General features: G+C 38.3%; 2 protein-coding genes across 2 annotated transcripts; one reads left to right on the forward strand and one right to left on the reverse strand.

The window, feature by feature from the left end:
* The first annotated feature begins 13391 nt into the window (after positions 1-13391).
* On the forward strand, positions 13392-15685 carry LOC110910932 (probable 2-oxoglutarate-dependent dioxygenase At5g05600). Its single transcript, XM_022155507.2, has 3 exons — positions 13392-13858; positions 15005-15338; positions 15415-15685. The coding sequence occupies exons 1-3, from the start codon at positions 13392-13394 to the stop codon at positions 15661-15663; spliced, it is 1050 nt and encodes a 349-aa protein (XP_022011199.1). The 3' UTR covers positions 15664-15685.
* A 1879-nt stretch (positions 15686-17564) lies between these two features.
* On the reverse strand, positions 17565-21090 carry LOC110912989 (PHD finger protein ALFIN-LIKE 2). The gene is made up of 5 exons (XM_022157842.2): positions 20806-21090; positions 20698-20730; positions 19619-19841; positions 18588-18708; positions 17565-18010 (listed from the first exon to the last, which is right to left on the reverse strand). The coding sequence occupies exons 1-5, from the start codon at positions 20903-20905 to the stop codon at positions 17756-17758; spliced, it is 732 nt and encodes a 243-aa protein (XP_022013534.1). The 5' UTR covers positions 20906-21090; the 3' UTR covers positions 17565-17755.
* Positions 21091-26708: the final 5618 nt, after the last annotated feature.

The raw sequence follows: 26708 nt of genomic DNA on the forward strand, positions 1-26708 counted from the left end.
AGGTACCCATTTTTGTAATCATCAACTTGAAAAAATCTTAACAAGATATGGGGTCTATCACCGAGTCTCAACAGCATATCACCCTCAAACAAACGGACAAGCCGAAGTGACTAATAGAGGTTTAAAACGAATACTTGAAAAAACCGTAAGGTTAAATAAAAAGGAATGGGCTGATAAATTAGATGACGCTTTATGGGCCTTTCGAACTGCTTATAAAACAACAATAGGTACAACCCCATATAAGCTTGTCTATGGAAAAAGTTGTCACTTGCCGGTAGAAATAGCTCACAAGGCCTACTGGGCAATTAAAAATGTAAACTTAGATTTAGAATTTGCAGGTAAAAATCGATTTTGTCAATTAAATGAATTAGACGAACTAAGGAATTATGCATACTCTAACTCAGAAATTTATAAGGAAAGAACGAAAAATTTGCATGACAAACATATTAAACCTAATGAATTTCGAGAAGGAGATCAAGTTCTTTTGTTTAATTCACGACTCCGATTATTTCCTGGAGAATTAAAGTCTAGGTGGTCAGGACCTTTTTCTATCACTCATATTTTCCCACACGGTGCAGTAGAAATTAAATCTCGGAATGGAATTCCATTCAAAGTCAATGGCCAACGGCTGAAATTCTACCAAGGATTCATTGAGGATGAGGAAGAAGAGATCTCGCTTCAAACGGTCGAAGAGTAAAAGCATCAACATCATACCTGGTAAGTTACGAACAAGCGGATAAACATCGAAATCGGTAAGTCTTCTAACCAAGTTTTGGGAAAATAGGGCACTCACATGAGCACTTAAAAAAAATTGCTCGGCACGAGGCCGTGTCCGCGTGACTGTCGGGATAAAACCCCTTTTTCATAACAGTCATCTCATTCCACACGCCCCGTTTCCCCGAAAACTCTCTGGCTCAGGCGATTTTCCGCAGAATTCTGACGTTCCCTCTCATTCTAACAACATCAAGGTATGATTCTATCATCATTAGTAGTTAGATTAGATACTTGCATGTAGTTAAAACATCAAAAATTTGGGGAAAAATCTAGGGTTCTTGAACTTCATCCGGATCGAACCTCAAATTTTTGCATAAATCTGTTAGCATTAGTTTAGATTAGTGTTATGGGAAGTAAATCCACTTGTAATGTTCATAGATTCGCCCGATTTCTCACAAAAGCCCCAAACCCTTGTTTTTGAACCGAAAAAGATAAAACTGAAGGGGTAAACGGTTTGTTTTGGGAAAAACGGCACTTGGGGTTTCATTTTTGGGGGAAACCGCACCTACTTGACCAAAAATTTTCAAGTTTTCGGGACCGGGTCGAAAAATGAAGATTTTGAGTAACAAATGCCTGGACATGGGGTCGTGTCCGCTGAGCACGGGGCCGTGTCCAGCCCACTGTTTTCAGTTTTCTTCGAAAATTTCACCGTTTCATGCTAACTTTTGGTGTATTCTTTCAGATGTCGGAGAAATTCACAAGGTTCAACTCAAGTGAGCTTGATGCCAAGGCAAGATATGATACACTTCGAACAAGACTGGAAGAATACCTAAGACAAGTGTGTTCGGATCTTTTGGGATTAGTGAACCAATGGGACCGCTTCAACAACCTAGTCACCGGGCCGCTGAGAGTCGCCCTTACTACTCGCCTTCGTTCGGTTCCCGAATACACTTTGGAATTCTATAGCACATTTGTGTGGGGGAACCAAGTACTCAATTTCAATGGCACAGTTTGGGTCAATGGTGGGGTTGTATGAGGAGGAAGACGCGGGCAATGAAGAAAACACTGGCGGGTTACGTGAACTTGATGAAAACGAATGCCAAGCTGCATGGGCACAAATCGGAGATGGGCACTACAATGCAAGCAGCACTAAGAGTACTAGGCTGAGGGACCCTCTTTACCGTTACATCCATCGGGTCCTCACCTACTCTCTTAGTCAAAGGCATGATAGCTGTGGCGTCGTTGGGTTGTGAGATCTAGTAGTCCTCCATTGCATTCACACCCGCAAACACCTCGATGTTCCTTTCCTCCTACTCCGCAACATGCATTGGAACCGGCTTGCTATTCCACCTACCCCTATCTTCTTCGGGGGTTGGATATACCGTCTGTTCAAGCACTTTGTGAACATGCCCCGGTCATTTGAAAGAAGCCCATGGTCCGGAAGAGTAGACATTCACATTTGCCGGTCCATGAACTTGTTCTATGAGGCTAAAGATGGGTCGGTAAGCTTCCAAAGGGTCCAAAGGCATGCATGGAACCCGCAAGAGGCGCTAGTCCTTCACGCTCCATCGTTCAACCAACCTCCTCAATACCAATACCATCCCCACGGTGATCCGAGCCAATGCTCCTCACAAGGAGGCGGTTTTCCTAACTTCCAAAGTTTGCATGACTTATTGCAGGAAAACCTCATGTGCACTAGGAACACCTTCAACCTCGCAAGCAACACGTACAACTGGGTCGGAGCTATTGAAAGAAACATATCCGACATACAGGATGACATTGGGAGCATCCGGGAGTACATGGCAGGGCATGGAGGAGGAGGTGGTGACGAGGACGAAGATGAAGACATGGACTAGGCGGGTGGAGTAGGAGCAGGAGCAGCTGGTAGAAGATCCCACAGGTTAACCCCTCTTTTCTATTGAACAATTTCCGGCCTGCGTGCCGAGTGTTGAACAATTTACTTTCCCTTTAACTCTTTTTATTTTCTGCTTTTGTTTTTATTTTTAACTTTGTGGTTTGGATGTTGAACTTGGTAATCTAGGATGTTTGCTATGGTTTGGTGTAGTGTTTATTGATAAAACAGGTACATATGAGGCTTAGAGTACTAAATATTAGTACTACTAAAGCCGGGACAGGAAAACCGAAGCCAGAAACCTGTTTTTCACCTTTACAGATTGTCTACACGGGGTCGTGTCCGGCCGACACGCCCCCTTGCCCACCTCCCAGACCTGTTGTTTGTTTAAATTCTGCAGATTTTTGCTAGACACGGGGTTGTGCCCAGCCAACACGCCCCCGTGTCCACCTTCTGTAAGTTTTCGTTACTGGCACTCTGAACACGTGGCCGTGTTCACCCGACACGGGGCCGTGTCCAGACGACCAGTAACACAAATCTTTGTTTTTCACACCTTTTTACACATTCAATCAACCTAAAAACTTATTTTTGGGACACATTGAGGACAATGTGTAATTTAAGTGTGGGGGGATGCTAAAACTTTGAATCTTGCAAGTCCTAATTAACAAGCCTTACACAAAACTCTATTGGAACCGCTAATCACCCCAATTTTTTTCAAAAAAAAATTCATTTTTTTACTTGTCTAGGTTTAAGTTAAGAATTTCAAAATTCTAAAAAGGTTATATTTTTACAAATTTACAACCAATAGCGTCGTGATAAAAAGAACTAACATAAGAAAATTATGAAACGGCATGACAAGCTTAGTTAAAATTTGAATATATATACTTGATCACATAAAAACCCATTCCCAAAAAAGTGAGTTTTGAGCCTTTATTGAACATACAAATACATATCTTTAAACTAAATGCTCATTTTTCGTTTCTTGTGTGAATAGCCGCTTGTTTCTTACAACTCTAGAACTTGCCACGACGATACATTCCCGGTCCTTACCGACTTAAACCGGAGTAAGTAAATGATGGAGGCATTAGGACTAACCCTTTTTATTTCTACACCATTATTTTTTTTTTCTTTTTTACCACCTACCCAAAATCCCCCTAGTTAACCCCTTTGAGCCTAAACCTTTTCATTTCTTAACCCAATTCAAAAAAAACCCTTTACCCACCTAAACCCTTTTTCATTTTAAACCCTTTATTTTAGTAACAAAGCTCGGTTTTTCTTATGACTTGAAAAAAAAAATATATATATATATATATATATATATATATATATATATATATATTGAGGATGAAGTCAAAGAAATAAACAAACAAGTTTATCAAAAACAACTTTCTTTGAAAGAAATGCTTCATCAAAATAAAAAGTTTTGAAAAAAAAAAATTACGAGTCGTATGAAAACCGACGCTTTTTACGCTTTTTGCCCTTTTACTAACCACTAACCCAACAACCCACCTTTCGCCCAAGCCTAACCCTTCACCCAAAAAGTCCTCTTGATATTTACAAAGGTGTATAGTTAAAAAGGAGGAGGATTGATTGCTTGGCAAGCTTATGGTAGGAGTAAGTTCCATGCCGCTCTCGAGTGATTCACTAAAAATACACCTTCGGCCGAGTGTTGAGTGATCCCCCGTGAGGTATGTGAACTTGTATATAAATGGAATTTTAAAAAGGCATGTTATGCCCTAATAAGTAATTTATCTTATGAAACGTTTTTAATGAATCATGACGAATAGGATTGTAAATAAATAAAAATAAAACTTAATAAAGAATCTTGGAAATCCCGACACTCTATGACAAGCCCAAAAACCTTCTCTTCTACGTATTCCATTTGGGAGTGTAAAGCCACACTATAAAGAGTTTTGCTTGAGGACAAGCAAAGATTCAAGTGTGGGGGTATTTGATGTGCACAAAATGCAACATATAAATTACATCAATTGTGGCATAAAACTAACCCTTTTTTAGTACTAATGTTGGAAAAAGTGTGTTTTTGTCTTCCTTTTGTATTTTCAGGATTAAATGAGCTCAAATGAACAAAAGAAGCAAAAAGGCAGCTAAATCTAACATAAATACAATAAAAGGAACAAATGTGGCATGCCCGACCCCCCGACAGCATCTTCCCAAGCAAAACAAGAGAACAGAAGGCTGAACACACCCCGTGCTCAGTGAACACGGGGGCGTGCCCAAGTGTCAGCAGAAAAGACAAAGTTGTAGAAGCTTCTATCGCCCACCACAGGGTCGTGCTCAGCGGACACGGGGCCGTGGTCAACTATAAGATTCGCAGAATCCTGGCAAATCTTGATAGTACAGATACGCTTCTGCACACAGGGTCGTGCTCAGCGGACATGGGGGCGTGGTCAACTAATGCAGACAAACTGCAATTAATGAAAAAAGAGAGAAGGATGGACACGGGGTCGTGCCCGAGCTTCTGTTCAGCCTATAAATAGGAGTGCTTGGATCACTTGCAACTCATCCCTTGGCACACCACCTCTCTCACACTTCACCCACCACCTACCACCATCACAACACCATCATCCACCACCATCATCCATTGTCCAACATAGAGTGTGTGAGTCGTCTTGGGATCCAAGATTGATCGTAAGAGTTCTTGACAATCAAAGGCCATGTTTGCCTAAGTCTCTTACATCACTTGGTGAAGACAAGTGTTTAGTGTAATACTTTTTATTTTTAATCTTTTCGCACTTTTTATCTGGTTATGTATTAATGACTTTAATAACTAGTTTCTTATGTTGAAGATGATTCTTCCTTATCATTTGTCCGTGGTGTCTTGGCATTATTTTACTGTCTGTATAAAATAAAAGATTTTCACCATTCATATCTCCACGGTCTATATGGAGATATGTTGGCTACCTGGTCGGGAGTTAAGGGAACGGTTTGGTAAGAGTCTTGCCATTGTTCAGTGTATAGATCCTGCAAAGGACCTGGGTCAAATTTAGTAGGACCTCCTTCAATACCCACCGGTATTGGATGACGGGGGTCCAAACTCTTTGATCCCCTCATAAGTTAAACTACTATTAAAACTTTAACCCGGCTACTTAGGACTGTATCCCTGCTGACTCAGACTACTTAGCCGAGGGTAACGTCACCTTCAAAAGAGGGGCCTACCACATTATGCATTAATAACTTAATTAATTATCTTTCAATAATCCGACCCTTTAGGATTGTATCCTTGCTGACTCAAACTACTGGGTTGAGGGTAACGTCACCTTCAAAAGAGGGGCCTACTACAATAACTAAGATATGTTGATCAGTTCTGTTTAGACATAATGGAAAACATGAAAACATACCTTTGATTGCATCAATACAGGCCAGCAGAGAATCCAGATGGAGATGCAGCAACAGTGTTTGACATGATTGTCAGATTGGTCTGGTTCCTCCTTAGGGTGCAATCTAATGATGGTGATGATGAAAACCGAATAAGGGAGTTTGGTTATGGAGAGAGGGACGATTTCATAAGTGATGTTATTGTGGTTAGAGTCTAACCCTTTAACCCTCTAATTATCTCCTTATATATGCACCCAAGAGGAAACCCTAACTAGTTAATAAGGGTAATTAGGCCCATCAACAATTACCAACTAATTATTTAATAGGATTGTTATATATTTTGATCCATATAATGTAAATGATTATAATGGCTACTAGATTAAATATAAAATAATATATATTTAATCTTACATTCTCCCACTTAGCCGAGTAATCATTTACTATGAGTATTAGATAAGCCTAATCAGGAGTTAACACTCATTTTAGCCTTAAACAAGTACTATAGCAGATAAATATAGCCGTTGAATCATTATGCGACTCAGGACCCCCATTAGTCATACTATAGCCTTGATTTAAAACCTAATCGTCATGATCAAAATACGCATAAGCCCTTTGTTTGATTTGTAACTTTATTTGTCTATATGCCATTATGTCGACTTGACATATTCTTAGAGACATACAAAATCAAACTGATGAGGAAAATTAACTAATACTTAGTCATTCATAGTACGATATGCAATTGCGCATGGCCGTTAAATAATACCCGTCTATGAGCTCTCTTAATAAGACTTATGGGTAATAGCCCTTCAGTTATAGGATCCTTAAGCATATCATGAATGTATTCGATACAAAACTTAGTTTCCTCAATTCGTTCATAAACGAATAATTAATTGTGTATCGAAATTTAATGCAGCACCTCTCGAACTGTTACTGTTCAAGGAGTCATGGTAGCTGACTTTATCACACCAATTCTTCAAAACATTAATTATATAGAGTTAATAAACTTATGAGTCCACTAATAAATGTCCAACAACATTTAGTGACTATATTATGTCGTTATAACTTAGGTTGTTATTATCAGTGCATTATGACTCCTCCATGAGATAGGTTTTGTCTGCTGACATAAGGATATACCCGAAATTACATTTTGTCATCTTTGAATATCACAAAGTTAGAGTAATCAGCCGGTTTTAGTTCTCACTTTTTCTTCAAATTTCAGCCTCTCGTTTCTTTTAAAGATATTGTAATACTCCATTAGATGCTTCACATTAATCTAGATAAATCTAGTGTGTTGCAATGTGAGTAATATCTAAACAAGTATAGACTTGAACTTACATAAGGCTTCTAATTAATGAAACATAAATAAATAATCTCATTTACCATATTATCCTCTGAAGGAGAGCAATATTGTTTGTTACATATGTAAGGACCCATTTAATGTTAAACTTATGGAACGGAACTAATGTCCCATTGGGTCTATCTCGGTATATTATGATATCAATCACGTAATATCTCTGAGATCTATTATATCAAAGTTTGTGTTAACAATGCTTTGACTTATGTAACATATACCTGTCAAAAGAATATCATCTATATAGACAAGTTTAATTTAGTTGCTCCCACTCATCTTGAGGTAGGTACATGAATCCACTTGATTGTTGATGAAAATAATTAAGATTTCATCACATTATGATGTTTGCATTAACCCATACATGGATTTTATTGGCTTACAAACAAAGTGTTCTTTAACCTTCAGTTAAGAACTTTCAGGTTGTTTTATGAACATGTAAATGTGTCAGCCATTTGTTAGGAAAATTGTTTTTAATGTTCATCTAATGTAGCTTTAAACTATTATAAGCTACTAGAACAGTGATGATCCTCAAAGAAAACTTTGATAATTTATCTCTTCCTAAGTATAACCTTTGACAATCAATCATGTTTCTTAGTGTCTTAACGTTTGTATCAGGATTTGGTTTAGTTATGAACACTCTTAGGTAATTCAATCAAATCCCAAACGTTATACGAACACATAAAATCAGTTTTACTAGAAAACTGTTTTATTCCATTTAGAAGATTGATTGACACTAATGGCTTAATTTGAAGAGATAGGATCAGTAAACATTTCCAAAATCCATTTCCACTTCAGTTAGGGAGGTTATGTAATCATCAAAGTTAGTAGGCTTTTAAACCTAGATGACCTCCTGAGTTGATTATTGGGTTCATTAGAAGTTTCAGTTTTATGGATTAGCTCTTGGTTAGGTTGCTATCATTTTCATTCTAAGTTTGAAAGAGTTGGTGCAGTATGGTGTACAAGAGGTGTAATCGGAGTTGATTTTGGAGTGAAATTTAATGACACTCTTCCCCCCGCCTCTTGTATTCCTTGCAAGTCATGATAAGGACTTTGACTACTCCCACTGACCTTAGAAATCTTTAGGAACTCAGCATGCTTAGGGTCAATATTTAACGACCAACAAATTCTAATAGAGAAACAAGTTAATGACGTCAGTCGTTGTAGTTTCTCTTGTTGAGGATTAAGTTAGTTTGGGTAAGAAATCTAAGTGTGCCCACAATTAAGAACAATGAAACTTTTGTAATAGTAGCATTAGATTTTAAGGAGACAAGTTATGATAGAACAGTGTCGTGATGGAGCGGTGTCTTGTACAAGAGGTGTAAATTTAGGTAATGTAAAATTTTCACTCCCCCACCTCTTGCAACTATTGCAAGTTATTATTAAGACACTTAATGCTCCCACTGATCTGTGATATCTCAAAATGCTACAAGAGAAGTTTCAATGAGGTACATGACGTGGGAACCTTTCATATATACGTTAGACTTTATTTGATTCCCTTAATGTCCAGATGTCATAAGAAAACTCAAGGACATATCTAATAAAAATCTTATTGAGTATATATATGAATAGATTTCTTCTAAGACTGTGGGCCAAATGCGACAAAATTTAGATACAAGTTGATAGTCTTTTAAATGATAAATGAATTATGTCTGAATATTCCATTTGGAATAAGTTCCACGAATGTCAATGAATGACTTATGATGGACCCATACTTATTCCTTAAGCCAAAGTAATATTTAGGGCTATAACGTCATGATTTAAAATCACTTAGAATGAGATTAGATGAAAATCATCCTCACTAACCATGTCAGGATTTCTCATGAATTTCAGTTATAATGGATGAAATTTATAGATCTTATTTTCCTTTTGTCAAATTCTCATTTGCATGATAACAAAAGTTGTGAAATGTAAGGTATCATCTAGTTTCATCTTAGTAATGTTTCAATCCAGATATGAGAGTTTAAGGTAAGTGTGACTTTATGTTGACTATGCGAACCTCACAAGCTTCATAACATTGCTTAATTATGATACTATATTCTGATTAATCTTCAGAATATATAAGGTATCGAAAGGCGTTGTTAGAAGACTGCTTATTATGGTTCTTATAGCCTTAACATTTAATTTTGTCACTAACTCTCATGTTAGTTATTTATTGACTTCTGGTAAGGAAACGTTTAAAACTAGAGTCAACTAATCATGTGTTAATAGGAATATTAAAGAATTATCAGACTTAAATATCATTAGTAAGTGACTATCTAATTAATTTACCCAACTATTCTTTAGAATAATGGATAGTCTCGTTGCTTATGTCTAGTCTAATGACATAATTATGCAGTGAGATTTTCCCTTGAAGAACCTTAGAGTTGGGATTTTGTACTTGTATTTTGTCTATGGACCTTAGAACAATCCTCTTTTAAAGTATTAGTGGTTGTAAGGTGAATAACATCTTATTTTCCAGTTTCAAACATTTATTTCTATGTACATATGTTGCTTATCAACACACTCATTATACTTTGGTACTTTTGAGTGTTATAGTTGATTTATAAGGCATCAAATTTGTACAAGTGAAAATCTTAGTATGTAATGTACTGGAAAAATGTACTTATTTCCATGCGTGAGCCCTTAACTTTATGGGTCATGGTATTATACATTATAATGTATTCACATATACCACTTAACTTTATAGTTTAGAATTTTAAATGAAAGCACGCATCTTAGGAGCTCTTGTGATTATTCCACAATTATAGATTAGTCTTACGAAAGATTTAATCTGGAATAACCTTTTAGTGACAGCACTTATTCTTGATTATCATAAGAGACATCATGTTCGATTTATCCTAATCATCATGCTTTACTTTTCTTCTGTAGTACTTTATCAGAAGAGAGCAATAGGATTATCGTGTCTTAAGAGATAATCAAGGATTTAATTTAAGAGCTAATTCTTATAGAAACTTTAAGCAAAACATATTAGATTTAGGAATTAGAGTGGATGAGATATAGATTTATAGAAGAAAATTATAGTGAGTAAAAATTATGGGTACTAAAAATAAGGCAGACGAAATGATCATAAAAAATTAATCAAGGATCATTAATATAAGGATCATTATGTGAAGAGGTTGTGATATGTCTATTACTAACATCAAAATAATAGACTATTTAAAGTTCTACTTAAACGAAAACAAATCAGCTTTGGCCAGAAGTGTAATCATTTAAGCATGTGTGCAAAGTGGTTGTAACAAATCAGCTTTGGCCAGAAATTGAGACAATCACTTTAGTTACGCGCTTGTTAAGTATGCCATCTATGAAGGAATTAAATCAGCTTTGGCCAGATATTAAGACATTTATGTTTATGATGCATACTTAACATAGCTTTCGTAATACTTGAATGATAAGTAGATGTATCAAATCAGCTTTGGCCAGAAATGATACATCAGAAGCTCATTCAAGTTAAGCCATTTTGGTTTTGTAAAACATTATTTGATCCTTATTAATTAACTAAGTAATTACAAAAACCAATTATTTAGTAGCAAACCACCTGCTTTCGTAAATTTTTGTTCACATCAAACAGCCTAAGGTAAAGAGGTCTCGAGTGAGGTCTCGAGTTATGTCTCGACTGAGTTTTGAGATCTCGAGTCAGTTATGAGGTCTCCAGTCGCAACCTTTGTCTCGAGTCGGAACCATGGTCTCGACTACTGTATTTTATGAGATCTCGACTCATAATGAGGTCTCGAGTCGCAACCACGGTCTCGAGTTGCAGCCTTATGGTCTCGAGTCGCAACCTTATGGTCTCGAGTTATGACCTTGTGGTCTCGAGTCGAGACCTTTGTCTCGAGTTGTAAACTTTTGAGCCCTTATGATTTCGAGTCGAGACCTTGTGGTCTCGAGTCGAGATCTGTTGGTCTCGAGTTGTGAAGATTTAAAGACTTAGTCGAAACCTCAGTGGTCTCGAGTCGAGACCTTATGATCTCGAGTCGAAATCGTTGTCTCGAGTTATAAACATTTGAGAACACTTATGATTTCGAGTCGAGTTCTTGTGGTCTCGAGTCGAGACCTTTGTCTCGAGTGGTTAAAACTTATCTCGAAACTTCTGTTACAGCTATTAATGTGAAAACATAACCGAAAATTCGAATTGTTAGGGATTTTGAGATATGGTTTCCTGTTTTAGTGATGATCTAATTTTATCATAATATTTCAAAAATTATAACTGTATATCTTTTAACAGTTTTCGAATAAACTTAACATATTAAATTGGATCAAACAGGGAAATAACACTCAAAAATCCAAATTATATTCCAAAACATAAAGGAATTTCGAATTTTCCTAAGAACACATGATGAACCCAAAAATAAAAACATGATTCTGGAACCCGAAACCTGAATTTTAAGGCTTTAAACAGATTTCGGTACAATTAAGATTTACCATTATGATTCCGAGTCATTTAAAAAACATTCTTTTCCCGAAAAACATTGATCTCGGCACATATGACCCGAAAACAGCCGTGAGTTTTATTGAGTTTTCAAAACTTCTGTATTCCAGATTTCAATCCCAGAATAATGGATACGAAAACAGAACTGACTAATCAACATATGCTCTGATACCACATGTTGATCAGTTCTGTTTAGACATAATGGAAAACATGAAAACATACAGTTGATTGCATCAGTACAGGCCAGCAGAGAATCCAGATGGAGATGCAGCAACAGTGTTTGACATGATTGTCAGATTGGTCTGGTTCCTCCTTAGGGTGCAATCTAATGATGGTGATGATGAAAACCGAATAAGGAGTTTGGTTATGGAGAGAGGGGCGATTTCATAAGTGATGTTATTGTGGTTAGAGTCTAACCCTTTAACCCTCTAATTATCTCCTAATATATGCACCCAAGAGGAAACCCTAATTAGTTAATAAGGGTAATTAGGCTCATCAACAATTACCAACTAATTATTTAATAGGATTGTTATATATTTTGATCCATATAATGTAAATGATTATAATGGCTACTAGATTAAATATAAAATAATATATATTTAATCTTACAAGATAATCTCTTAAAAAGTGCAAAAGTGCGGAAATAATCAAAGGTTACACTACACACGAGTCGGATCCAAGTGATTCATCTTGTCTATCTGTTTTTACTTTTATTTTTATTTTCAGCATTTTAGTTAGTTTTATTTTTCTAGTTTAAAAACCTTTTTCTAACGTTTTGATTTGATTAGACGTTGAGGATAAACCGGTATTAAAAGCTCTTGTGTCCTTGGACGACCTCGGTATCTTACCAACACTATACTACGTCCACGATGGGTACACTTGCCCATATGTGTGTTTAGTGTTAGTAAATATCGTGTTTTATAAATTTAAAACTTGGCTAAAAAGTGTAAAAGAGCTTAAAATATACACCTAAAATATATTACACTACACACGCATCATGATGTTTTATAAAGTTCCGGATTTGCCGCTGTGACATGTTTATTTTTCTAACAACGTTTTGTCTTGATTTTTTCTCGGAATACTAATGTATAAGTCGTCGAAACCGAGCCTTACAAAGGTTTTGTATTTTATGGGTTTTTTTCCTCTTACAACCTTTAAGATGTTATTTTATATACTTCCAAATTTTCAGCAATGACGTGTTTATTATTATTATTATTTTTTTTCAATTCAATACTAAGACCATCTGGTGTGGGCATGGAAGCCACAACCACGCTGGAACACCACCCCAGAGACGGCGTTGTGGCTGGCGTGGGGGAGGGGATGGGAGGATTTCCACATGCATTGTGTTGTTGACGATGATGTGAGCTATGGTGATTTGGTGTGGTTTAGAGATTTATTTGTTCTTTTTATTTAATAGATTTGTTTTATAAAATAATAATAATAAATGTGTGTCATGTGTCACACCGTACTAACCTTTCACGCCTCGTCCCACTCCTCCTGTGTATTAACCGCACCACTATTCTGACGCGTGCTGACGTGGCGTCCACATGTCGCACAACGCCCCTTTTCAAGCGCCACCCGTCCGTATAGTCTAACACACAAATGAAATCATAGATATTGAACTTTACAAATTCTAACATCATATCCCGGCCTCTTTGATCCTCTATTTAAACAACCATCCCTTCTCTAACCAAACCACAATAACCTTTTACATGGAAAGCGTTGGAGAATGGCCGGAACCAGTGCTTTGTGTCCAATCTTTGTCGGAAAGTGGGAACCTTGTGATTCCCAACCAATACATCAAGCCACCATCGGAGAGGCCGTCTGTATGCCTAACCGATACCAACATACCAGTTATCGATATGACCGGTTTGATCAGTTTGCGCCAAGAAACCATGAAACAAGTGTTCGAAGCGTGTCGTGAATGGGGTTTTATGCAACTGGTTAATCATGGTGTGAAGACGGAGTTACTTGATGGGGCTAGAGAAATTTGGCAAGAGTTTTTTCATGCACCAATGGAGGTGAAAAAGAAGTATGCAAACTCACCAAAGACTTACGAAGGGTTTGGGAGTAGATTAGGTGTTGAGAAAGGTGCAATTCTTGATTGGAATGATTACTACTTCCTTAACTATCATGCTAATTGTCAAACAAAATGGCCTGATTATCCACCTTATCTAAGGTAGTTATGATGTTTAAATATCTGAGAAACTTATAATTTATTTGTTTTTGTTGGGGAATTTTCAGAAAACCGGATGATCAGAGAGGCGTGTAATTACTCTCAGATCAAATTATTTCGGTGGTTCACCCGAATAATTCAATCGGATACGACTCTGATTTTCGAGAATTGAACCAGGGTATGTTTTTGTCTGTGAATTGTCTGAACCAGAGAATTGTGACCAAAAAAGTCTACGAATTTTGAGGTTAGAGATGGTTAACTGCCATTAGGCAGTTATTTCAATTTTAAGCCAACTGCCTCCTAAACTGCCAATTTTTTATGTTTCGAAAATGTTGCCATTTCCAGAAAATATTTTTCCTGATGCAATTTTAGCAAGACAATTTAATTAAAATAAGCGTGCACTCAAACATCTCCTAACTTGTTTGATGTGTATTATTATTCGCTTTGATCACCAAGTCAGTCCCGATTACACTATAATATATAACAGTTTTTACATAATTTTGCTTGTTCTTTTGCTTTAAAAAGTGATCGTTCGGTTGATAAAGGTGTAGGTTATCATATTTAAATTTTAAGCAATAAGCAATAATAACTCAGTTGCAAACATTTTGCTACCGAAAATGTTGGTCTTGTGTAGCTTTGTGGATAGTCTTTCTGCGACGGATAGCGACATATGTTCGGTTGCTAGATCTGAGACAGATTTCGAGAGTGGAAATTTTAGCGACCGGTTTGTATTGGATATATTTTTTATGGTTTGTGACAGATTTTGTTTTGTTAGTGTGTTGCAATAGATTGAATTCGAAATAGATTTTTGTGAAGGATTTTTGACGTATGATCTTCGTCGCAATATTAGCAACGTAATTCCATCTATCGTAAAGTTCCGTCACAAATAACGTTTTTTTGGTGTGGGAAACGGATTAACAAATAAGTCGATACCAATGGGCTTGTAGGCAAGTAGCGCTAACGTGTATAGAATATGTCCCTTACCTAGAGTTGAAGTCCCGTAGTGGACAAATATGTAGATTTAAGAGTACGCACGAGTTAGCCAATAAAAAATATTGGATATATATTAAAAATAAATGTGTTTTGATTCCTTAATAAAGATCTTGTTCAATACCAAATATTCACTAATAATACGTATGTTTAATGTAGAGACGTTATGGAAGAATATTCTAAGGAAATACAAAGGTTAGGTAAGGTTTTTTTGAAAGTGTTCTCAATAAACCTAGGATTAAACGAAGATTGTCTTCAAAATGCATTTGGTGGAAAAGACATTGGAGCTTGCTTGAGAGCAAACTTCTATCCCAAGTGCCCGCAACCCGACTTGACCCTCGGGCTATCTTCCCACTCGGATCCTGGCGGTATGACCTTTCTACTTCCCGATAAGCGAGTCTCTGGACTTCAAATCCGAAAGAATGATCAATGGGTAAGCGTTAAACCGGTACTACCTAATGCCATAATTGTAAACATTGGAGATCAACTTCAGGTATTTCTCTTTACACTCCAAACATTATCATTCGATTGATCGAAGCCGTGACTAACCGCCTAAAGTATTCAAGTAGGTTTTAAGCAACTCAATATACAAAAGTGTGGAGCATAGGGTGGTAGTGCATCAAGATGAAGAGAGGGTTTCTTTGGCTTATTTCTATAATCCCAGGAATGAAATGCTTATTCAACCTCTATCTGAGCTTGTCACCTCCAAAACACCTGCACTTTATCCGCCAATGACGTTTGATGATTACAGACGTTTCATTCGGACAAAGGGTCCACAAGGAAAACTTCAGGTGGACTCATTAAAATCTACAAGATAACTAGTGATTGATCACCATTTTCCTCCAATAGTTCAAGGTTACTTGTAGCTTCAGATTTATGTATTAAGTGGTTGCATGAATATGGATGATAACTAGGTTCACTAAACTTACATGTATTAAAAAGTACTAAGTAATATTTTAACCACCTATATTATATTATATAACTATCTAATTTGCAACATGTTTGTGTATCAGGGACTTGTAACTTGTGCTTTATTGATGTTTCATGCAATGACTTACTTGCATCTTTTTCTTTATGGTTTGTACCATTTTCTATACATACAATGTTAGTACACTATGCATATCTAATTGTATTGTACTTTAGGGTGGTTTTTTGTTAAACCATTGTGACTTTTGAAAACCATCTTCAGCTTCTCATATTTGGGTGTTGACACGTATTGGTATTTTGGGTTTTTTTGACACACCATAAACAGCTTCTCTCTTCACCACATACAGATTCTCTCTAAAATCTCTCTTACAACGTAGTTTTTAAGGGGGTTTTGAACTCCACCGCTGGTTGTTTGTTGTTTCTGTGACGTTCTTGCCTTCTTGGTTGTTGTTTTGGGGAGTTTAAATCCCACAGATCGAATGCGAGATGATGTTTGGGTTTGTTTTGATAATTTAAATGACTCCAATGTGGGGGGTTTATGTAGACTTTGGAATTTAAGTTGTTTGTACACATGATTTAACTTGAAATGCAAGTGTCAGTAGTTACTGCTGATATATGCAACCTTTTGTGGGACTGTTAATTGTAATGAGAAGAAACAAATGGACACGATGAATAACCAGATTCCAGTTCAGCCCAAGACTCTAGGAATGTTATCGATGTCATAATAAACAAGTCACGATTTTATGCCCATCGATGTCATAATAAACAAGTCACGATTTTATGCCCCCCGCCGCAACGCGGGGGATGCTTAATCCTAGTTTTAACTATATATATATATATATATATATATATATATATATATATATATATATATATATATATATATATATATATATGATTTACATTTATTTATTAGCATTGCGGCGGAGTCGTTAAAATTTGTAAGTCTTGATTTCGACTTTTTATTGATCAGTTCAGACATAAAATTTAAATTCGGCTTGGCCTTACTATCCCATACCGTATTACCCATCACCTTTTAGCCGTTTGCTTTTACTACGGCTACATATCTCATCAATCGCTTAATGACACCATTAAAACACATATATAGACCCTTATACCATCATCACTTGCTGTGGGATCTAAGTTGGTTGTTCACACCAAATTTAGTCCTAACGGTTTTGTTGAACACTTCAAAGCGCATCTTGTTGCTAAAGGCTTTCACTCAGAGGCCCAGCATCGACTACATTGAAACTTTTAGCCCGGTTCCCAAACCGGTGACCCTATGCTTGGTTCTTTCTATCGTCGTCTCTCATGGGTGGACTCTCTGACAAGTCGATATTAATAATTATTCCTTCAAGGAACATTAACCGAGGATGTTTTCATGGCCCAACCTTGGGTTTTGTTGATCCATCCTTTCCTACCCATGTTTGTAAATTAAACAAAGCAATTTACAGACTCAAACAAGCTTTCCGAGCTTGGTATGATTTTCACTTTGTCCGTGAAAAAAAAAGTACAAGCTAGTTCCTTACGGGTTATACGTATCTCTGGTGATGATCAGCAAGTTGATGTCCTCACAAAGCCACTTCTACGACCACGGTTTCAATTCCTAATCTCCAAGATTGGTCTCACTATTGGTTCGGCGATCTTATAGGGGAACGTTAAGTGACCCGCTCAAACATTGCCGCCAGTATTTTTATTGTATATATAAATTTAAACGTATTGTTTTTAGAGATAAGATAGTCAATTGTAATTAGTTAGATTCTCATGGTTCAATGTACTGAATATCATAGCCTTCTCGGTCAAATGGTCTTTTAAATATAATCTCACTCAAATGATATCCTAAGAGAAATAAGTCAAATAACCACATATAGTAATAGCAACCTATTTATATGCTGTAGAAAAAGATAAACATCCTACTAGCAAAGCAAATATAGATAGATAGATAGATAGATGATATTCAACATGTTTGTTAGAATTTCGGGTTTACGGGCGGATTTTCTTCGTGCTGCAAGAAGGGCATTTGTACTGCTTGATACTTTCAGCTTTGGCGGGTGTTATTTTCACACACTTACCGTGATACCACCTCTCGCAGATGTCACACCCGATCCAAAACTCATCACCGCTGTAATTCCCTCCACACGTCCCACAAAGGGTTTCCCCGTGCTCGTCTTCTTCCTCTTCTGCATAACCCTCATCATAGACTCTTGGTGTGCTTTTTGATTGCCCGTCATTCGTCCTCTGTAACCAAAACAAATCCGTATGAGTCATCGTTGGAGGTGCAAACGAGCCGAGCGGCTCGAGAAAAAACCTTGAAACGAGCCGAGCCTTATCGAGCCCGAGCCGAGCTTGAGCCTAACGATAAAGCTCGTTTATTTATCGAGCCTGAGCTCGAGCCTCGCATGTGAAGCTCGTCAGGCTTGTCCAGGCTATCGAGCTTTAGTGCAATATTAGTTTTTATTAATATTTAATAACATTTACCCCTTATTTAAAGTTTTTTAGTAAACGAGCCGAGACGGGCTTATTTAAACTTGTTTACGAGCCGACCCGAACCTAAAGATAAGCTTGTTTAGTAAACGAGCCCAAGCTTCACTTATCGAGCTCGCGAGCCTAAAGCCCTAAACGAGTCTATTTTTTATATTTAACATATTAATTAATAGATAGTAAACGAGCTGAGCTCGAGCTCTCATAAGTTAATCAAGCTCGAGTTGGTCAAGCTCAGACTCAGCTCGGCTCGTTTGCAACCCTAGTCACACTACCCATTTTGACCCGACCCGACCCGACCCGCCCATTTAACCACCTTTAACATACTAGTTACCTTTGTGCTGGATCTAGACTTGTTGCCGTTATCCACATTTGGCTTGTCCTTCACATGCTTCCTCTCCGTCACGACTTCAAACACGGTGGGTATCTCGTTTATCAGAGCGAACAAACGTTTCCTGTTCAAGTCAGATTCAGAGTCTTTAGCCATGAACCAGTAACCAAAACCTAAACACGTCTACATTCTACTCGGCATTAAAATGCCTATATAGCTAGTAAACAGTCTACAGGTGCCAATCGTGTTTGGTTGGTGAGTTAAAATCGTTGAACCCGAACACTAGCCATATATTAATTCGTGTCAAAAAACATCAATCCTAACCTGACCCATTTATCTAAACAAATCAAACGAGATGTAATCAAGTTGTAACGTGTTATCCAGTACGTAAACTAGCTGGTGGGTAGACTTGTTTAATTTATCATTGTTAACAAATCAAACCGAAAGCTCATTTAATCAAAAAAGTCAACCCAAAGAAGACCCGTTTTTAAACGTTAAACAAAGCAAACCAAAGAACGAGAAACGTGACGACATATATACATACATATATATGTATAGAGGAAGGTTTAAATACAAAAGTCTCTTAATGTGTGACTGTACGCGACCACCAACATAACGTGCGTAATTATGCAATTAACGTGTGTAATTATGCATAGTTAATTACTATTGTGTCACCGCGGTCAATTGAAGGCCTAGATTAGATCAGATGTGCGGTTGAGATGCTCGGGTATGCATCGCACGATAAGGTGGTCTTGTACGTTAATTGGCCTCTATATAGATAAATATGTATATATATAGGCATATATGTATATTGTCAAATCTTGAATTATACACATAGTATATAGTCAATTTTAAACTATACATATGTGTATATTACGAAAAGCTTAGTGAAAATGTGTGGTCCAGAATGCTTCTCAAGTTTCTCAATTAGCCTAGTGTTATATATATATATATGCTAAAATGTATGAATGGAGATGAACGAAAACAAATTTATAGTGAAACGTGAGAAACAATGGATAAGAAAGAACTGGCACCTCTCGTTCCTATTCAAACGAGCACCGAAGTAGAAAGCAACCGCCAACAGCCAAGAGTCTGTATGCACGGCAACCAATGAGAGCCAATCTCTTTTGTGCATCCCATCTCGTGCAAAGTTAATACCCAAAGCGGGTTCCGGGAGTTCTGGAGGAACTTCCTCTGCTGGAAGTGTTACTTCCCATGTTTCGTTTGGATGTCCGTACAAACACAAGTTCTCCTTCTCTACAGGTGTTCAAAATTCATCAAATTAACCAAAGTTAAACCCGTCTAAAGTTAGTTCATTACACCAAGCAATCAATCCATCACTTTCAGAACATCGAGTAAATAACGTGAAGCTCACTGATTATATCACAAAAGAGCTCAAAATCACACGAATTAATGAATTATACAATTGCATTTGAACAATAAAACTCAATTACAAATTACAAATTAACACAAACAAAACTTCTATATGAAAGTTGTATCAATAAATTGCTTATTATTTTGAAAGCTAAAATCAAACCATCACTTTTAGAAAGTCAATAACGTGCAAAAATCACTGACTATATCACAAAAGTGCTCAAAATCACACGAATTATATAATTGCATTTGAACATTAAAACTCAATTACAAAAAAAGCACAAACAAAACTTCAATTTGAAAGTTAAATTTTCTAAATTGTTCATCAATTGAAATCCAAAATTACTTCAAAATCAAACCAACATTTATATAATATCAAGTAAATAACGTGAACGGTGAACCTAACTGCTTATATCACAAAAGTGCTCAAAATCACACAAATTCTATAAATGCATTTGAACATTAAAATTCAAATACATACCAAGCAGAAACAAAAATCACTGATTAAAATTCAATCTACTAGAAACTTATACTGCAAAACTGTTTATCAATTTGAAAGCTAAAATAACTTCAAAAATCACATGAATTATGCACCTGCATCTAAACATTAATATTCAGTTACAAATTAAGCACAAACAAAACCTAAAATTACTTCAAAAATAATAACAAGCAAAAATCACTGATTACACCACAAAATCGCTCAAAAATTACACAAATTCATTTAAACATGAAACTAAACCTGGATCACAAGTCGCGTAGAATTCATCAACATCTGCAACAAGAAACAATAAAAAATCAGCAACTAAACAAAGTCAAAAGCTACAAAAAAACGCAAAAAAAACAATACCGTAAGTGAGAGCTCGAACGATTCCGGCACGACGAGCGCTGTAATCCTTGAAGATCTCTTCAACGGTGCGAGGACTGGAAGAAATTGCAGCCATTTCCATAAACAGTGAATCAAGAGGTTTCAGATCTGAGAAAGTAGCGATAGAACGAGTTACGAGAACGAATCAGATGTTGATTTTGTGTTGTGTCATGGATGAATTTGAAGGTTTTGTTAGAGAGAGAGAGAGAGAAGAGAGAGAGAGAGAGGAGAGAGAGAGGGAGAGGAGGCTAAAAGAGGTATCCGAAACAAGTTTTGACCTTTTTACGGAGGTGATGAGATTGTAGCCGTTCGATTTTGATTTTTTTTTCTTTTTTGTGTAATAAATCTAGGAGAGATTTGTTTGTTAACTAGTTTTGTGTCTGGTTGGTGTTATTGTTGTAGGGCGTTAAACCGAATATTTGTCATTTTCATTACATACACGTTTATGTTTCGGTTACTTGTATATATTACTTATAAACTTGGAAGGTATGGAGGAGGGTAGTCCTCCAAGGATGGGCCGCTACGTAAGCGGGTGTAAGGATGGGCCTCTACGTAAGCGGGTGTAAGGATGGGCCTAAAGGAGGATGGACCTATGGGGTGGGGGATGAACCCGTGTGCGTGTGTGCGTGCGTGCGTGCGTGCGTGCGTGTGCGGACGAAGAGGACGAGCCTGGGGCGGCGACGGAGCAAGGCGTGGCAAGGATGGGGTGGCGGCAAGGGGATGGGCCTGGGGACGAGCCCCATACCGTCCGGTCTAAGACAACTTAATAAAAATTGTGGGGCTGTTTGTTTACCTCTTAATGGGGCTCTTAATGGTTCAGGTCTCTTATTGGTTCAGCACTTAATGGTTCAGACTGTTTGTTTCACGAGCAGATGTCTAAATGGTTCAGACATTTGCCTCTGAATGGTTAAGATTTATACAGAGTCTGAATGGTTAAGACCTCTAATCTGAATTGGTTAGACATTTGCCTCTGAACGGTTAAGTATTATACAGGTTCTTAATGGTTCAGACCTCTTACTGGTTCAGCACTTAACCATTCAGATGTTGCCAAACAGCCCCTATATCAAGTCAGTCAATTAAAACAAAACACTACCATGGTTTTGCCAAAAATAAAAACTAAAATTTTTGCATTTTTAATTACTGATTCGGTTCACTACGGTACATCAAAACTTTTTTTAAGTTCGGACAATGTAAAAAAAACAAGGGCAAACAGGAAAAAAAAACTTTATTTTTATTAAAGTTAAGGGTTCTAGTTAGACATTTCTAATTTACCAAAAAAACAAATATAACGCGACTTGCTTCATTAACCTGAATCTGATAGTTAAAAAACAACAATATTTTCCACCACACCACTTCCATTACTTGTGATACAATTTGTCTCCGCATGTATATATTAATATTACGTCGGTAAAAATACAAAAACAAAATACTTTAACGGGTGCCATGTGGCACCCACCATTTGGACAGCCGCCCTTATCAACCACTTATCATCATCTACTATCCCCGCACATCATAAATGTATAGGTAGGTAATTGATGTGCTAAAAGTTGTCTAATTAAATTAACTAAATTAAACCCTAAACTAGACTCTCTAAGTTTTAAATTTATAAACTAAGACTCTAAAACCTAGACCACACAACCGGCAAGTATACCGGTCAATGCAGTATAGCCTAAGTAAGTCCGAGTGTCGAACCCACGAGACTCTACTGACTACGTTAACTAGACTCTGAATAGACTGACTAACCTAACTGTACTTAACTGTTTTGTTGTTTGGGGGGTTTTCTAAATATCCTAAAATTACGACTAAAATAAACTAATTAACTAGACTAACTAAGACGCGACTTAGACGAAGATTGAGACCAAAGATGACGAATAACTACCTAGGTTAGAATCCTATTTAACTAGGAATGGATTTCTATTCGAAACTAAAGTGGTATGGAACCGGGATCTTCGTGTGCTAAACCCTAAGAAATCTCTACTAAGACCTCCCGACCCTTCTCAGGAAGAAACCTGTGAGACTCTACAGGGCTGTTATGACTACCGGTTGGTTAGACTTCCTCTCAGTCCTCTAACTTCTTTAAAAGTGCCTTAATCCGACAATCTACCTCTCAGCGCGAAAGTCTAAGGCAACTATGGATTTTAATTTAGTTTAATAGACACGAATAAGATTAGGGAACTAAGACTGATTTCTCTCAAAACCTAATCCTAGCTATATATCAAACTGAGACCTATTAATAACCTCGAGCCTCTCAGCGACAAGATTAGCAGAATATCAAGTTCTAAATATATTTTATTTACCGTTTCTAAGGTTATTGGCCAATTCACCCAAAGACTACCCGAACTCGCAGAGACTCGAACAATCAACACAAACCTATCCTATGAAAGACATTCACCAAGGTTCATGTGAAACGAATAAACAATCAGTAATCAAAACCAGATACGCATACGCACTAAGTTAAAGATTCCAAAGTTCTTTACTTTTTAAGAAAAACCCATACACACGATAATAAACAAAAAGAAATCCAAACTTCATTAAATATTCATCTTAACCTAGGTAGCAACGAAAGTCTAGCCAAAAACCATAGTCAAGAATGCAATACAAGTCTTAAAATAATAAATCATAATCATGAATTCAATAAACAATAAGTATATCGAACCAATAGATTAATTATTTGCAAACCCGTAATCAAATCTTGAATCACGGCCTTGAAACTTGAACCGTATGAACCCTTGCTCCAGATCGTTCCTTCTGTTCTTCGTCTACTCTTTCTGCCGTCGCCCCCTCTCGTCTGATATTGCGTATTTTTTCTTTCCGTGCGTCCAAGTTTTGATATATGTGCCTCTTCTGATGTTGTATATGTCTTCTCCCCTAAATTGCGGCTGATCTTCCAACAACTCCTTTATTCTCATATATTAATGCCGCCTCCCAATTCTTCGTTTCTTGATCAATGTCACCGTCCTCTCAAAAGGCCCATGAAGAAACACTGATCTAATTAGGGACTTAATTGAGATTGGTTTATGTTTCTATCATAGTGGTTAATCTTCTTGTGGATATTTGAGCTCCGACTTGGTGGTTCGATCCTGCAAAACAGAACACTGTTACTCGTTAAGAGGGGAATGTGGGGGTTTCCCTCTTAACCAGGCTCCGGCGTGAGAATAAGCGACTGCTTTGAGAATAAGTGCTAAGAGTGAGAGTGGAGGGAATAGAATGTTTAACCTGTGGAATGAGGTCTCTATTTATAGCCGGAGAGGTGTAAGGGGTTATGGGCTGATGGGCCTTGGGCCGGAAACGGACAACATAATGGATATGCTCTTTGTCTCACTGGCGTCGACCGCTTAGTGGCTTCTAGACGTTCCTCGGTGCTGGCGCACCTTGATTGGAGCCACGTGTCATTGTTGTCGGCCTTGTTGTCCTTCTGCCATCAGCAGACAAGTGGAGATCGTGGGACAGTTGTCTCCGTCCTCTGATTGGTGCCACGTAGGCGTCCTTGTGTACTTCTCGTCAGACGATCGTGGCGCACGATTGACCAGAGCCTGCTGGACGCTCATTGGCTCCTTTTACTGCCACTTGTACCTTATGTACCCTGTAGGTAGCCGTGCGCTTCCTTACTGTGTAGTTCTTGTTGGACAGCAAACTAACCCGCGCGGGGTTAGTATGCTCATTTGTCCCAACGTTTCATGCTAAGTGCTGATATCCGGGCCTCTTGTGGGCGGTGCCTTGCGCGGGGTAGATCAGAACGTGGTGTAAGCCGCGCGAGGGTCTAATTAGTAAGATTTACTGAAATAAGGAGTATGGTCTCACGCGCAACCTGAGCGGAGGTTTGCGCGGCTTTTTGGGACCATACCCCTTCAAGTCCCCCCAGTCCAGTGCTGCACCATGCGCAACGCAAGTGGTTGGAGCTCTGGACTTAATAAAAATAAGAGAAATAAGAGTAAAGGGGAAATGTTCCTTTGATCTTGATTGGTGTGGCGCATGTGGAAATTGTTGGTTCCAATTGCGCCGCTACCAAGGCGGGTCTTGAGGAATTTTTTGTTTGTCCAATCAAGCGCGCAAGGTTATTAAAGGCGACGTTTAGCTTGCGCGGCTCATGTAACTTCTGCCTAAAGTTACTTATACTTTTTATGGCGGGAAACTTCGAAATTTGAACTCTGACAAGTTGGTGGGATAAGTCGTTGAGTGCGACGTTTGAGTTGACCCCTGTCACGGATGTCATCATGCCGACTGCGACGGTTGCACTTCGTGTCAGGAGAGTGAGGCCCACGCGCGCGTGGTAACCGTCACCCCTGGTTTTCCGCTTGACGTGGCAGCCTCTCGTTGGCTAGCCTAGCGGCGAAAGCGGCACGGTTACCCATCGCATTAAATGCGATGGGTATATATATCCGAAGAGATGTGAGAGATCCTCACTTTTCTTCGTTGCTTTCTCTCTCAAACTTCTTTGAATCTTCAGAGTTCTTCACATCTTCAAGATTTTCTTTAAATCTTCAAGATTTTCTTCAAGTTTTTCCAGATTTCTTTTTTCGATATAATGAGTGAAGAACATCAAGAAGTTGCTGCTACTGAGGAAGGTCCAGTTCCAGTCCTCAAATGGGATCTTGGGCTCTTCGAACAGATCGTTCGGAGTTTCCGATTCCCACCGGAGTGGGACGCCCGGTATCCGGCTCAGGGCCAGACCGCGGCTGATGCACCACCGGGTTATATTACCCTATATGAAGATTTCTTTCTTCAGGGTAACTTTAGGTTGCCGGCTACAAACTTCATGGGGCATATTCTTCATCATTACAACTTCCATCTGTCACAGATGAGCCCACCTGGGATGGTTAGGGTTCGTCATTTCGAGTTCTTATGCCAATCTCATGGCATTGAGCCAACGGTGGAGAAGTTCCGGGCCTTCTACCAGTTGCAGAGGACGATGGGTTTCTTTTCCTTTGCAAGCCATGGTGCAGCGAAGAAAATTCTACTAAACCCTCCAAAAAGTTTCCATGACTGGAAACCTAAATTTTTCTTCATCCGTGAGGAAGTGTTGCCGATCGCCATGCCCTTCAGGGATTGGACTGAAGCGATACCGAAAGAAGACCTTCCGATCCCTAAGAATGCTCGGTGGTACCAACAGTTGAACCCAACCCCAAATCGGGTGTTTGGGGAAAACGTGTTGGTGGCAGCCAAGATGAGTGACCAGTGGTCACCCAACAGCAAGGAGGTTCCGGTGCTGAAGATCGGTGATCAAGGTTAGTTATCTCCTTTTCCTTCTTTCTGTTAGAGGTCGTTTCTGTTTCTTATGTATATTTACGTGTAGAGGCGCAACTGTATCAAGCTGCCTTCACCACGTTTGGTGGGTCTATGGGCGTGCGCCCATTGCGTGATGACGAGGAGAGCTGGTATGACCAGATCAAGGGCAACTTCATGTATCCGGTTGATGGTGCCTTTGCTTCGCCGCCAACCACGACGGAAGGTGCGCAATTTCCTAAACCTCGTCCTTTGCGCTCTGTGACTTCTGCTGGGAAAGAGATTCTCTATCTTTCCAGCGAGGAGTCAGTAGGGTCTTCCAGCGGCAAGCTAAGTTCGTGGTCTAACATCTTTACAGGTGTGTTGCGCGACCTGGGGATTGACCCAGAAGAGAAGAAGAAGAAACCCTCGAAGAAGAAGAAGACGAAGGTAGATTCTGACGTGACCAGCAAGGGGACTGGCCCTAGTCGCGCAACCGCCGCTACTGATAAAGGTACTTTTCGCCTTCGACAAAGTGACTTAGACGATTTTGTTATAGTCAGTGACTCACTTGAAGGCTTATCGCGCACAGCTAAAACAAAAACTGGAGCGGGCGGCTCAAAAAGCTCTGGGAGCGCGGGTTCTCGTAACCCTGATGCTGGCGCGACCCCATCTATGCCTGA

The sequence above is a fragment of the Helianthus annuus genome, chromosome 15 (assembly GCF_002127325.2).
Source record: "Helianthus annuus cultivar XRQ/B chromosome 15, HanXRQr2.0-SUNRISE, whole genome shotgun sequence".
Taxonomy (NCBI): domain Eukaryota; kingdom Viridiplantae; phylum Streptophyta; class Magnoliopsida; order Asterales; family Asteraceae; genus Helianthus; species Helianthus annuus.